Source organism: Dama dama, chromosome 4, assembly GCF_033118175.1.
Source record: "Dama dama isolate Ldn47 chromosome 4, ASM3311817v1, whole genome shotgun sequence".
In the NCBI taxonomy this organism is placed as follows: Eukaryota; Metazoa; Chordata; class Mammalia; order Artiodactyla; family Cervidae; genus Dama; species Dama dama.
In genome coordinates, this window is record NC_083684.1 from 49,654,268 (window position 1) to 49,669,919 (window position 15,652).

Genomic DNA, 15,652 nt, shown 5'->3' on the forward strand with positions numbered 1-15,652 from the left:
CTTAGGAAGAATGGAAGTTGTAAAGGGAAAACTTTCTTTGTCCTGCCACATCTGAAAAAAATCAGCCAATATAGGAGTGCAGTGTATGTGAAGGGAATATGAAGAAAGAAAGCAAAAAGAGGTAGTCTAGGTATTTCTGAGGCTTTAATGAAGTAGCTTTCTTAAAGCAGTCTGTATCTTCATCCCTGAGTTCCGTACTTGTCAGACAAGCTTATTATTGACTGTGGACCCAGGGAAGGTTTGCCACCATCAGTAAATAGAATTGGTATTCTGATCTGTGTACTCTTCATCTCCGGTGCATTTGTGTATGCAGATGTGAATTCCTAAAACCTGTTGGCTCTTGGCAGGCCACATTCCTGTATCCCTGGAGCTGATGATCCCAAGTGAGCTCTTGCTCACTTCTCATCCAGACCAGCCTTTCCCTGGAGGCCATCTCTTGTTCTAGTTGATGTGTTAGAAACTTTTGAAAGTGCTGTTCTGAAAGCAGCAGTAACCAAATTAGTAAATTTGTGGGGAGACTTGTTAAATTGTTTAAATTATTGACAGGATGACCCATCTGCAATGGATTTTGTCACCTCTGCTGCAAATCTCAGGATGCATATTTTCAGTATGAATATGAAGAGCAGATTCGATATCAAATGTAAGTTGTTTGTACTTCAGTCGTATCATCTAAATTCTAAGTTTCTTCTTTTTTTTAACAGCTAAACTTCTTTTTTTTTTCCTTTCAGCAATGGCAGGGAACATTATCCCTGCTATCGCTACTACTAATGCAGTGATTGCTGGGTTGATAGTATTGGAAGGACTGAAGATTTTATCAGGAAAAATAGACCAGTGTAGAACAGTGAGTGTTTCTATTTGCAATTTTAAAGTTAAAACAATAACATTTGGTTTAAAGCAATGGAAAAGTAATTGTTTGAGTTACCTTGTGAGTTGCATGTTTAAGTGAGCTTCCTGGAAGTTAACAAAAAGGAAAACACATTTGCTTCTCTTACTTTTGTCTAAAATGGAAGCAGAAGCTAGTTTGCTTCTAACATTTCTAGTTTTACTGGATTCTTGGAAGAACTCATTGTGTGGGTCCTTTGTATTAACTTTTCTTCATTTTTTCATTTTTCTTCATTGTTTTCCAATTTTTTTTTTTTTTAATTTTTTTATTAGTTGGAGGCTAATTACTTCACAACATTTCAGTGGGTTTTGTCATACATTGATATGAATCAGCCATGGATTTACACGTCTTCCCCATCCCTGTTTTCCAATTCTAAGAGTACTCTGGTTTTAAAATTGTTTGTCATTTTATAGTCCCTTGTTCTTCAGTCATTTTTGTCAGTCCCCCCCCCCCTTTTTTTTTTTTCAGTCTCCCTTTTTGTTTTAAACTTTATGTTATTGTAACTTTATGTTATATTTGGTTGTGTTAATGCCTGAAATCTTTATGGATGAGCTTGTGTCATTTCTGTTAGATCTCTCTCATTATGTTTTGTTTGCTTATGTGAGATATATATATATATATATATATATTTAGACAGAATTATATTTGTTAACATATATCTATGATAATTCTTTAAGGACCCACTGAAGGTGTATTTCTTCAAAGAGGATTTGTGTTTGTTTATATCTGGGTGCCTGGGGTTCTACCAACCTGAGACCACTTACACATTCTCAGTATATATTCAGACAGCAAATCTGCATGAACCCTATCTTACTGTAATGAATTACAAAGGAAGATATTCTTCCCTCACGAAGCACCAAGGTTGAGATAATTTTTCTTGCTATTTCTGCAGGGAAGAAATTTTTCTCCTCTTTTTTTATCCTCCCCTTGCTTTATGTGAACATCTCCTGTCATGAGTTTCCTGCATTAGTAGTGGTTGGACTGGGTTTCTCTCTTAAGATTAAAACCACTTGAATATTCCCTTTGGATTCCTGCTTTCTTTCTGAATTGATTTTGCATGTCTGAAGATACTTTGCTTTCATACCACTGGGGATTTAAAAAACTTCCTAAGAATATCGGAGCCAATATTTTGCTATTGTTTTAGGTTCTCCTTTTTACAGTAATGTTGAAATAAAAGGACCAGTTTACTTTTAGGAATGTCTTTTAAAAACAAAAGCAAAATACCTAGTCTATGACGGTATTCTTCCTTTTCAGTGTCATTATTAATGCACTCTTAAAATACTTTTTATTGTTTCCATGAGATTTCATGGTGAGGGAGTGTAGAATCATAATGCCAGTCTGCCATCTTGGTTCAGCTTTCTGTTTAAATTAGTTTGGCTATCATGTTTTTAATTTCTAAGAACTATATATTTTTTTTTTTATTTAAAAAAAAAAAAATTTAAAAAAAAAGAAAAAAAGAAAAAAAAAAACAAACCCTTGTGTCGAAGAACTATATTTTTTTTATGTCTTATCTTTTTATAGCAGCCTGAACAAGTGTTTTACTTTGTCCTGTAACATTCTTCTCATTTCTTTACTTGCTCATCTCTGTTCCTCTCTTGGACTAATGATACCCTTATGTCTGGGCTTCATTTGTTCCCATTTATAAATGAGTCTTAGGATAGGTTAATAGAAGTGTTAGCCTTAGTATTAGTAGTGTTAGCAGTTGTTATTACTGTCGATTTCTCTTAGCGGAGTTACCCTCCCAGTGAAGCTCCAGATCAACCATTGTCCCCTACTCCAGCCCTGGCAGTACAAGTGTATACGCTTAGTATTCATTGTGGGGAGAGGTTACAGGAGGCCTCTGTCTAGCACTTAATGTCTGTCAAGGGATTTACTTCTTTAAGTTGGGGGGAATCGATAGGGTTCTTCTTTAGAGATAATTCATCTTAACAGATACCATACTACATGGTAGTTCCACAGTAAGAATTTATGTATTAGCATCTGGTTTTTCTCTTGACAATTATAACTTCAGTGCAGTTTGTTTTTTATTTCCCTTGGTTCGTGTAATTTTTTTTTTTTTGGTTTGGGTATTCGGAAAATGGTAATAGTGCCAGACATACATTATTTTTCCTTTAATTATGTGAATGTTGATTTCACAGTCATCAGAAAATTAGAAAAGAAATGGAGCTCATTTGGTCCTTGTATCTGTAAAGACATTAATTAGAGAAATTAGTGCCCTGGTCTTGTTAGAAATTGACTTAAAGTTGATAAGAATAACCACTAGGAAAGCACTCCAAACTGATTCAATGATGATACCAGAGACAAGTATTGTTAGGCCCTTATTCATGCTAAGTTAGTTTGCAGAATAGTCGAGTCTTCAGTACAATGAGATTTCAGTAAACTCAGCTTTATTTACATGTTGGCTAATTTGAAAAGGTTGGGATAAAAATCAGCCTCTTAAGGTCTTGATTTTCCTTATCCTTTGCCATCTGGAAGGGAGTATTTAAATGAGTATTCTATGGTATATAAAATTATAATTCAGATTTCTGCTTTTTTTTTTTTGCCAAAGATTTTTTTGAATAAACAACCAAACCCACGAAAGAAGCTTCTTGTGCCTTGTGCACTGGATGCTCCCAACCCTAACTGTTACGTATGTGCCAGCAAGCCAGAGGTGACTGTGCGGCTGAATGTTCATAAAGTGACTGTTCTCACCTTACAAGATAAGGTAAGTGCAGAGCCTGGTTCTCTTCCACAAGGTTACTGTTTATAAGAAAAAAACAAGTCCCCTTTTGCCTTTTTACTGTGATAAACTAAAAGCCAGATAATTACCCTGACTACTGAGGTGTGTACATTTGCCATCTGTGTCCTATTAACTTTTCTCTCTGTGGTTCCAGAATGTGCTTCACATCCCAGAGAGGAATAGGTATATTTGTGGACCACAGGTGGTACATAGATAGGTAGCATAGTATCTTTACAAGCAAATCCTGTGTTCCTTAGGTTTCTAGTGAGGGTGTATTAAGCTAGTCCCCGAGGAGATGCATTGTTAGCACACTTGGATTCACCTGTAGAGCTTTGGTGTGAGAGATGGACGGTTAAGGTATGGTTTGGTCCTATAGCCTGGTCTTTCAGTTCCTCCTAGTATTTTTTTTAATTAGGAAAGAGCAAGTGACCTAAATGGGTGTCACTTCTCACTTTGGAAATCACTTCACATAGTTCCTCTGATTGTGTACATTGTGGTGTTTCATGTTTATATGCCTCTCGACATGAAGGAGTAGACTTTGTGGCCCTAAAGGCTGCTTGAGAATGAATGACCTTTCTCCCAGAACTGGTTACATTGGACAAGTTGATTTGAACTTACGTTTTGGATGGAGAAGGAGCTGGACTTGGTATGTTGGCCAGCAGAGGGTGGTTGCCCTGTGTTCTTTCTTAGGAAAGAAATGATTATAATTGGTATCTACTCATTCTTGAGCTAAAGGTAATTCCACGTATGCTAAAGGTAATTCCACGTATTGGGAGTGTAATTGGACCTTTAGAGAGTTATCTGTTGTTTGTTTTTTTAGGCTTGTTTGTTTGTTTAGGATCGGGTAAGATTTAATAGTATTACCATTACTGCTCCTGATCCATCTTGGAATTTGCAAAGGGGATATGGAACTTGGGAAGAGATGGAGTTTGGGAAGGGGAAGACTATTTATCTGAGAATCAGATTGATGAGAAGTTTTTCATCTATAAAACATCTTTCAGTATGGAGCTGTAATAGAGACTAAGGTAAAATATGTCAAGTGTCTAGCTTAGTACCTAATCGGCTGGGAAGGACAAAATACCAAGAGCCAGCCAAGAGTTCTTAGTCCCCAACTGGAAGAAGTGTTACCTGATCTTTATTAGTGGTCAGACATGGGATAGAACGTGGGCATGAGGTAATTGGGTGAATTCCAGTGGAAGGAGAGAGTTAAGAGCCTTTATAAGAAGTCTAGGCTATTTATGGTCTTTAATGCCATATGTTAATATTTTGAATTTTTTTTCCTTATAGATTGTGAAAGAAAAATTTGCTATGGTAGCACCAGATGTCCAAATTGAAGATGGAAAAGGAACAATCCTAATATCTTCAGAAGAGGGAGAGACAGAAGGTATTATACATTGTTTTGTTCACTCACCCTCATCTGAATGGACACTGCCTGAGTGAAGGGGTGCACATTAGTCTTTCTGTTCAGTGTATACAGTATTGAGGATCACACTGGTCAATCTGAAGGGACTTAAAAGTTCTCACACCTCATCTGTCCTATTGGAGAGTGTCAGGATTCTTTTTGGCTATAGTTCCTTGCCCAGAAATTTGGGTATATTGGGTCATAAGTAATTGGAGGTCGTGCTTTGGCTGGGTAGTAGTCTGTTTTTTATTGAAAGTCTAGTTGAATATGTCTTCACCAAAAAAAAAAAAAATACTCCCATTAGTTCTAGCCAGCTCTTTTAAAGGCTAGGACCTTAAAAATGGAAACTGGTCTAGAATCTGAGTGGCTTAAATGTGACCCTTTTCCACAGAATACATGTACTGTTGAGGGTGAGAGAGCATTTATTCAAATAGCCTTTGGAGTGCTGTATTACAGGCATAGTCATAGATATTTGTAATTCAAGGATAAATAATAGTCCCTGGCTTAAAGTACTTCACAGCCTAGAAGGAGATGAGAGATTAGCAACAAGTAGATTTAGTGTCATCTGAGAAATACTGTAGAGGGAAGGTGTACAGGGTTTGAATTAAGCTTTGTAAAGGGAAGGTTAACGGGGCAAGGGGGGCATGTCACAGGAGAGAGGACTCCTGGGCCAGTTCTTGAAGAAGAGCTGAGGGGAGAGTCTGCATTTGGGCAGAATGAACAGCATCTGCAAAGGCATGAACGTACAAAGCAATACAAAGGGCTTTCGGAATGACCAGCTGTTTTGTTTCCTGGAAGGTGGGGTGCTGTGGGGTTGGCAGCAATGGTGCAGCTGGAGGATTTTGTGTGTTGTGTGTGTGTATGTGTGTCTTCCCCCCCACCAATTTCCTGCTCCCTCCAGGGTCTAAGCAGGGGTGTAATGTGTAATCTGCAGGAGAGTAAGGCAAGGGTGTGACAGTGGAGGTGAGGAGCCAGTTAGAAAAAAATTAATGGAAGTGACGGATTTTTACTAACACAAAAGCAAGTGACAGATTTGACATTTGCAGAGTCTGAATTTAGAGCACAGGTGAGGAAGAGTAGCATTGTTAGGTGTGGACAGAACTGTTACCAAGACTCTGGCTTCAGAAGTGATGCTAATTCACCCGGATAGAATTGCTCAGAGACTATTTCCCTTTTGAACATGTTGGGCTGTGGGATTTGTGTGAGTGTGAAAGAGCTTGGAAATGGAAAATTAACTGTTCTTCAGAGACATTCCAGGTAGACTGAAAAGGTATAAAACAAGAAGGAAACAAAAAACAGTTGTGCTGTGCTTAGTCGCTCAGTCGTGTCCGACTCTTTGTGACCCCATGGACTGTAGCCCACCACGCTCCTCTGTCCATGGATTCTTTAGGCAAGAATACTAGAGTGGCTTGCCATGCCCTCCTCCAGGGGATCTTCCCAACCCAGGAATCACACTGGGATCTCCTGCATTGCAGGTAGATTCTTTACCAGCTGAGCTGCCAGGGAAGCCGTTGGATTATGTAGAAAACAACATAAATTTAAAAATTATAAGCAGAATTTAAAATACATTTTACTTTGTATGTGCCAGGCACTGTGGCTATACAGATTCTATACAGTCCGTAGGCAAGAGCAAATTCTCAGTAAAGCAGACTGACTATTGTGAGGAGAGAGTGTAAATTGGGAGCTAAATGAGGAGGTGGTTTTGTAAATGAAACTTGAGCATTTGAACATGCAGGAGAGAAAGGATGGTTAAAGGCAGGAAGGCCCTAGAATAGGTAGGAGGAGATGGTAACACCAAAAGTTTGACTGGAAAGATTGTTCTTCACTGGAATATTTCTAATCCATGTAGCAAAGGCTTACTGAGCACTAGTGGATGTTTGGCATCGTGTGCTACATCCTGGGCCTATTCAGATTCAGCAGAAATGACGTGGAAGAGAGAACTGAGTTGGAGTGATTAGTTTTTGGGGACCTCTCTGGTTGTCCATTGAGAAATACAGAAAATTTATGTTGAAAAATTTATTGAAATAAAGTTTACAATTTAATAACTGAATTGTAAAATTGGCTAAAAGTTGATGGTTGATATTGTGGATAACCTTTTTAGAAATAGAGTATATTTTGAACAATTCTAAAAGTTGTCACTGACTACTGGAGGGTCCAGATGAATTTGGTTTCAAAGGGAGAAGTTTCTCAGAACTTCTCAGTTTAGTTTCCTTGAAGTAGCTTTGGTAGCTGAGTTTTCAGGGCTGAGTTCCTAAGTGCCTGATATTTTAGTGAACTAGATTACTAGGGCCATCACATCCAAACACACAGGCAAGTGACTTAAATAACACATTTTATCCTAGTTCCAGAGGCTAGAAGTCTTAAGACGAAAGTGTCCAGCAAGAGTGTTGGAGGGGTGGTTGATGGGTTTGGTTTCTCCTGAGGCCCCTCTCCTTGGCTGCTTCTAAGGATACCAATTAGATTGGATTAGGGTCCTCCCCAACAGCCTCATTTTAACTTAATGCCTCTTTTAAAAAAAAAAAAAAAACTGTCTCCAAGCACAGTCACATTCTGAGACATTTCAGCATGTGAATTTTGGGGAGATACAATTCAGCTTATAGCAGGGGGTTTATCTTGTAAAAACTAAGGTTGACTGCTTCATGGGGATATAACTGAAGCATCTAAATTTCTTTAAAAAATTTTTAGCTAATAATCACAAGAAATTGTCAGAATTTGGAATTAGAAATGGGAGCCGACTTCAAGCAGATGACTTCCTTCAGGACTACACTTTATTGATCAACATCCTTCATAGGTAGGAACTATTAATATTTTAAGTGTAAGAAATTATTTGAATACATAAAGTGGAGAGAAAATGTTTTCTTACCCTTAAATCCTACTGTTCGTTGGAAACTGCGCCATATCTGTGCTCAAGTTGGCCATTAAGTTCCCTGAGGTTCGACCTACAGAAGAATCTGAGAATCCAGGAAGAAATATTTGAGGGTAACTCATCAGTGGTAGCTGATCAGAAAGACCTAGAGAGGGTAGAAATGCAGGTGTGTGAATAGTTATAATCAGGGGCACATTCCTTTTCATAGTTGAACTGGAATAAAAAATTTTAATTATTTGAGATTCGTTTAGAAGGAAGAAATATTTCTCCCATAAAACAAATATTTCATTGTGATCTGGAACAATAACAAGAGAGCATTAAAAATTACCATATATAGATCCCTGAGTCACATTTTTTATTTTATATCCTGTCCACTTTATTTTAAAAAGTATCCAAAGTACTTGCATTACAGCATATCTGTACATACGTAGCACGGTTTAAATCCAGATGGTTCTCCATTTTGGTGTGCTCATCAGTTGACCAAGATTGGTTCATGCTCATTGATACCTATAAGCTGCACCCTGGCTCACTTCTTCAGGTTATGTTAACAAATGCACTGGCTGCCATCTGCAGCACGAGTTCTGCCAGTATTGCCGTCTGTACCCAAATATACAGAACTTGTATAATTGTTCAAGATATTACATTATATATACTTAGTTTGTAAAAAGCAGGAAAGGACAGGAAAAACTGAGTGTGAGTTATTGATAGTTGTGGAAGGACATGTACAATGTAATGGAAATACATCAGTTGGTATCTAAAAGAGGAGGCATAATTAGGGTCTTTTTTATCATATCTTTTAGCTCTCTGGGAACAGAACCCCCCCTTATAACATGTAAATCTTTTGTTTGACTGTCATGCATTAAAGTTTTGTACATGTTTTAGGGAACTCATTACAAAAGCAGGGTGCTGCCTGTGAAGATGGAGGGAAAACCGAGAAGCCGTGTAACTCTGCCCCTAAACACTAAATTACTCTGGTCAAGATCAGAAGAGTGTGTATAGAATCTTTTCACATAGCTGAAGAAAGAATGCCTAAGAATTACATCAGGCCTCACAATTTTTGACTCAAGTTTTCTGCTTTAGCTATAAAAGTTAATCTTTTCCCTGAATTGAAAGGACAGTGTTATTGACCATTTGAATTATAGCTTCAAATACATAAAAATCTATTGTGTAGTCTTTTTATTTTTTTTTTTTTTAACTCTTTGAAAATCAGGAGCCAAAAAAAAGGTGTGTATGTAGTATACACCTTTTGAGGTTTGAGGACAATTTCTCTCTGGTACGCCTTTGCTTTTGTAAGTAGTCACAGCAGTGGTTCGGTGTTATAGTACATGATTCTCTTACAGTGAAGACCTAGGAAAGGATGTTGAATTTGAAGTTGTTGGTGATGCCCCAGAAAAAGTGGGGCCCAAGCAAGCTGAAGATGCTGCCAAAAGCATAACCAATGGCAGCGACGACGGAGCTCAGCCTTCTACATCCACAGGTGAGTCACAGCCCCAGCCGGCAGTCACCCACCAAGCAGGGCTGTTTACAACAAACTGTCTATCTTGTGAACATTGACCGTAAAGTAGAACTGCCCACAGGACTGCTAGAGGTGTGTGTTGGTTCGGCATTGTTTTAATGGAACTTTGAATGTATAACCCATGAAGATATTTAAGACTGGGTAAAATTTTTATAGAAAATGGATACTTTTTATTTTTACAACCGGAAATGTCCATTTACTAGTGCATAAAGATGGTTCATTCTGAGTAGTAGTACTTTTGGATTTTGTATGCATGTTTTTGGGACAGTAAATCAGTGCATCTGACTATTTTGAGTGAACAGATGCTTGGTAAGTATAGCATTTCAGTTTTCTCAGAACCAGTGTGACTTTGGTAGAGTGCATCAGAAGCTCTGTTTCCTGGGTTTTCAGTGTTGGTGCTTTATTGTACTCCAGTGTGAATGTTCACTACCTACGCCACCACCCCACCCCCCCAAACATACACACACCTCTTCACTCTTTAGCGTCGGGAAACTAAAAGTTAACTAATTCTTTCCTTCTCTATTTTTGTTACTTTGACCCTGTGCCTTTGGTATTCTTTGGAATATGGTGGTTCTTTGGTTCTGATGTTCTCCGAGCGTTGTGAAGATGAACTTAGAGATTGTCTAGAGGAGGGTTGCCCAACCTCTGGGCCATCAACTCAGTATCCTGTTAGATCAGCGGTGGCATTAGATTCAAAATAAAGTGCACAATAAATGTAATGCACTTGAGTCATCCCCAGACCATCCCTCCCACCCTCAATCCATGGAAAAATTGTCTTCCATGAAGTTGGTTCCTGGTGCCAAAAAGGTTGAGGTTCAGGCTGCTGGTCTAGATAGAGTGTGTGGGCCATGGGTTCAAGACCCTTTGCCCCTCCACGTGTGCCACCCTCCCCCCCCCCTGCAAAATAGAAAGGTTCATCATCCTATTTTGAGGAAAGGACTGGTAGTTTCCAAAAATCATAATTTGCAGTGTGCATTTATGGTTCCACTATGTGGGTAGGTTTTGGAGACTAGCAGTAAGGTAGGTAACTGTGCCTTTGACTTAGTGGAATGTAGGGGGTGGGTGACACAATTCCAACCATAGTGTAAGTTAAGAGCATGCACTGTAGAGCCCCACTTCGTGGGTTTGAATCGATCCCATCCTCTGCTACTATGTGACCTTGGGCAAGTCTCTGTACCTCCGTTTCCTCTTCTGGAAAATGGATAATAATGTTATCTTCTTTATAGGGTGGTTGTGATGATTAAATGAGTTGTATATGCAAAGTGCTCAGAACAGTTCCTGGCACATTGTAAGTGCTATGTATATGTTGTTATTGTTGTTGTTTATTATTATTATTATCACTGCTACAAATATTAGGATATGCACCCTCCCCTGTTCTTGTTGGAGAAATAGAAACAAGGAACTCTAACAATTCCTATGAACTATATAATGCTTGTTAAAATTTTTTGTTTTGATTAGGAAAGAAATAGGTGCTTGTAACAAAAAACAGTGAAACAGTACAGAAATAAGTAATGTATAAAGCAAGGGTTCCCTAAGGGTAGTCATTCTGAAGTTTGATGTGTGTTAGAAGAGTTAGTTTTTCATGTACATAAAATTTTAGTGAGCTTCTAGTCGCCCCCCACTTTTAACCATTTTTTTCCCTTTTTTTCTGAAATAAGCACAAGAGCAAGATGATGTGCTCATAGTTGATTCGGATGAAGAAGGTCCCTCAAATAATGCTGATATCAGTGAAGACGAAAGAAGTCGCAAGAGGAAGCTAGATGAGAAAGAGAGTGTCAGTGCGAAAAGGTCACGCATAGAGCAGGCAGAGGAGCTTGATGAGGTTATAGCATTAGATTGAACAGAACTGCCTCTGAACGGAACCTCTTACTCCATTAAGGCCTTCTGGGCAGAACCAGGTTATTTGTTACGTCCTTTGTTCCAAAGGGAAAAAATTGACACCAGTGACTTGAAGATGATTCTGCTCCCTTTGAAAGCATTCATTTTGCTAGAACTATTAGAAACATTGCAGTGTGCTGTACTGAAAGTAGGAATATAGTTTTAAAACCCTTTGAACAAAGTATGTGCATAACCAGTCCATGAGATGAAACAACACAATGCATGTTGCCTTTTTAATGTAAATACCCTTAGGTATCATTTAACAGTTTTAAAATATTGTGGTTTAGTAAAGTTGATACCTGGTTATAAATATTATGCCTTTATTTTTGGTTAGAAGAAGAATTATTTTTAGCCTAGATCTAACCATTTTCATACTCTTAACTTACTGAAACAGATTCAAAGAAGTATCAAGTGCTATGCATTGAAACTTGTTTTTAAATGTTAACTGGCACTATGTATATTAATGTAAAACAGTTGTTAATTTACTCAAGTTTTCAGCTTGTACTGCCTGGTATGTCTGTGTAAGAAGCCAATTTTTGTGTATTGTTACAGTTTCAGGTTATTTATATTTGATGTTTTGTAAAACTCAAATACAACTATACTGTACTTGCGGACCAAATAAATGACATCTGCATACTTGTTATACATGCCTGCACAGTTCATGTTTCTGCTGCCTTACTGGGTTTATACATTGTATTATATGCTGCAGGCATACTATATTCTTTCCTTTTAGAAAATTAACTCAGAAATGGATTACCATAGATGAGTACTGTTTACCACAGATGAGTACTTTTAAAAAGACAGCTATCTTTTAAAGGCATGTTGCTTTTTAAATGATTGTAAACTGTTGGCCTTCTGTTGAGAACATTCAAGTGATCTTTGCTCAGCCCCAGTAACTTGGAGTCGTGGATTTGAGATTCCACATGGCAAGTCTCCTCCACTCTGGGTGTCCCCAGGTCATCCAAGGCCCTTCTTGCATGTACCCTTCCGGGCCCAACTCTGACCAGCACATGTGGCCAGGCCAGGCCGATGGATCAGCACCCACATCTCCTGGACCTCCGAACGCCTTGGCCCCTAGGCTGCTCTCCTGCAGATGTGCCTGGAGTTTTCAAATAACAGAAACCCATGAAGCTGTTTTCCCTGTTCTGTACCTCTGCCTTGGTGTTTTTGGCCACAGTCAATGAAATTTCAACTTGGTAATTCATTATGTTCCCTGTTGTGTAATTCTTACTCTGCCATCCAGCTTACGAAGGTTTCATTTTCCTCCAGAAAAGAATTTTTTTTGAAATTACAGAACTGTGTTACAGATAAAAGTGGAATATCCTGAAATACCCTCTCAGAAGCAAATTTTGGTTAACTGGTTGGTCACTGATGGTTATCTCCGGTTTTGAAATTTTGAAATCTGAAGAGTTCTCGAGAGAATCTGAATTTTGGAAGTCTCCCCATTCCTTAAAACCTCATCCACCCTGCCTTTTTCGACACAGTTATCAACAGTGTATTTCCAGCATTTTGTTTATGTTCTTTTTTTTTTTTTTTTTCTTATGTGAATGTATAGTGGCATTAAATGCCAGTGTGATTTGTAGAATGTGTTTCTCTCTTGGCAGCGGTTTTCAGTTTTGCAGCAACTCTATTATTACTTTTCCAGCAGTTTCTGTTTTTATAAAAATCTGGGTTTATCAGCAAAGCAGGCCTGACCACAGTGGTCTTGTTTAACTAGACTAAGATCCAAACTGCCCCTATGTCCCTGGAGTGTGGAGGTACTTTAGATCTGGCCTTTGTATTCATGGTTTTCCCAGGTGAGTCTTCTCAGTTTATGGAGCTGGAAGCAAGGCTCAACAAGCATGTTTCCCCAGCAGCTCCAGCCTGAAACAGTCTGACAAACCATATTCCAGCCTCATTGGGAGCAGTCTGGTGACTCAAGTTTACCTAGACAGTCCCTTCTCACAAAGATCATGCTGCATACTTGGCAGGTACCATGAAAGGATTCCGTGTTTTAATGAGAGCCTGAACCATTAACGGAATAACTGATCAGGCAAAGATCATCAGTGGATGCAAAACCTAAAAGGCTACCAAGGAGCAGAATCTTTGTGGAGTGCTCAAATGTTGCTATATAAACTTGAAAAGTGTAAAGCTCTTTGTCTTGACAATAGACTGATCTATCATCATTGTAATCAAGTGATCAAACCAGGCATCACTAATGGGACAGCCTGGTATGTGCTTCCTGATAGGAGATGATGATTTGAAGGATCCAACACCTAGGCCCCTCCCCACCCCAAAAAGGTAACTTGAATTTAACATCTAGACTTCCAACCAACAGGAAGCAGAGGAGTAGAGAAGCGAGTTACACATTAAGGGGAAATAAATGGGTGAATATAGAATGTGTGACATTCTAGAACTCAAGTGTAAAATGATTCTTGTGACAATTGGAAATTTGAAAATGGAACAAATTGGGTGATAATGGATTTCTTAGCTGTGGTATTGTTCTTATAGTTATGTAGGCCATTGTCCTTGAGAGAGATTAGAGATGAAGCTCACAACACCTACAACTTCTAAATGGCTCAGCAAAATAAAAAATACAGGAAGAAAAACAAAATTAACATTGGATTTCAGTGGAGCCTATATATATTGTTTATTGTGCCATCTAACTTTTCTCTGAGAACTTTAATAAAAGTGGAGATATATTTTGTATTTTCCTTTAGTGCCTCTGTGACTTTTTCAAGTTTTGTACTGAGTATATATCCTGTGATTGGAATAAGAAAAGTAATAAAGATTATTAAAAATGCCAGTTGGAATGAGAAAGTGTTACAGCAGTTCCTGGGTTGGCATTGATGAACTCAGCTATGCTCATCCTTATTGCTAGGCTGTGACTTAGGAAGAAGTCTCTTTGCTTTGATCATCTAGGGAAGTCAAGAGAACTAGTTGCTTCTAGCAGATTAGTGGTCCACTTGGAAGCTGCCAGAACACACTTGGTTCCTGATCGATGTTCCTGAAACTCGCCCATTGGTGGCACATATGTCTGAAGTGGACTTGCTCTATGACCCAGTTCAGTTAGCCATCCAACCAACTCATCCTTTGTTGTCCCCTTCTGCCTTCAGTCTTTCCCAGCATCAAGGTCTTTTCCAATGAGCCAGTTCTTCCGCATCAGGTGGCCAAAGTATTGGAGTTTTTCAGCTTCAGCATCAGTCCTTCCAGTGAATATTCAGGGTTGGTTTTCTTTAGGATTGACTGGTTTGATCTTGCAGGCCAAGGAACTCTCAAGAGCCTTCTCTAACAACAGAGTTCAAAAGCATCAATTCTTTGGTGCTCAACTTTCTTTATAGTCCAACTTTCACATCCATACACGACTACTGGAAAAACCATAACTTTGACTAGACGGGCCTTTGTCGGCAAAGTAATGTCTCTGCTTTTTAATATGCCGTCTATGTTGGTCATAGCTTTTCTTCCAAGGAGCAAGTGTCTTTTAATTTCATGGCTGCAGTCACCATTTGCAGTGATTTTGGAGTCCCATAAAGTCTGTCACTGTTTACATTGTTTTTCCCCATCATTGTTCCCATTGTTTCCTATGACCCAGCAACATAGGCAAACTTACACCTCTTGTAATAAAAAGCAAAAATTTAAAAACCCAGAGAAATCAGGGAAGAAGAAACGTTGGCAGTGTTTCTAGTCATTGTGCCTTGCAGATGTGGTGAAGAACTCCCATTTGTAAAGTAGTGTAGCTAAGGACCAGAATCCATTTGACTGTCTTGCAAGATATATTTAGCGAAATATTTTTATAGACCCTTTCATACTGGGAATACATTATTTGCATTCTGCATACAGAAGGAACTTTTTTTGTTTTCCCTGCATGTAATTTAAATTCTAGCCAAAAATTTGAGAAATGTTTGAACTGCTTCACTAAATAAACAACTGGGTTGAACTACAGGTTTCTGAGGCTACTGTGTGCTTGCTTATATTTCTGAAGACAGTTATTTCCTGGTAACATTTTTTGGAAGTTTTGCTAAATGTATCTCATAAAAGCGTTTTTGTTTTGGCAACACCATGCAGCTTGCGTCATCTTAGTTCCCCAACCATAGACTGAACCAAGACCCTCAGCAGTTAAAGCACGGAGTCCTCACCATTGGACTGCCAGGGAATTCCCTATAACAGTTTTAAAAACCTTAAATCTTGCAACAAATGATAACTTACTACATAGGGAAAGATTGAGGAAAGATTATATCAATACTAGAATATATAATGCTCCAAGAAGTTCCTCAGGATTTACTTTAGAAATCTCCCAGAGTTCTTTCTCAGAAGATCAGTCTCAGAAGATTGTGCACACCATCACTCACTCATTTTACAAACATATTGTTTTTCAGTCACTCAGTTGTGACCAACTCTTTGCGACCCCA

At 38.5% G+C, this 15,652-nt stretch overlaps 1 protein-coding gene across 2 annotated transcripts in view; it reads left to right on the forward strand.

Annotated features, from left to right (window-relative positions):
- Positions 1 to 13,952, forward strand: part of UBA2 (ubiquitin like modifier activating enzyme 2) — a 30,988-nt gene extending 17,036 nt beyond the window's left edge. The window contains exons 11-17 of one of the 2 annotated variants that reach the window (XM_061138980.1): positions 547 to 640; positions 729 to 841; positions 3,432 to 3,587; positions 4,890 to 4,986; positions 7,690 to 7,795; positions 9,211 to 9,347; positions 10,613 to 11,032. In XM_061138980.1, the coding sequence (XP_060994963.1) occupies positions 547 to 640; positions 729 to 841; positions 3,432 to 3,587; positions 4,890 to 4,986; positions 7,690 to 7,795; positions 9,211 to 9,347; positions 10,613 to 10,623 (714 nt within the window). In that variant the 3' untranslated portion in view covers positions 10,624 to 11,032. The other variant, XM_061138979.1, reaches the window with a different exon arrangement.
- Positions 13,953 to 15,652: the final 1,700 nt, after the last annotated feature.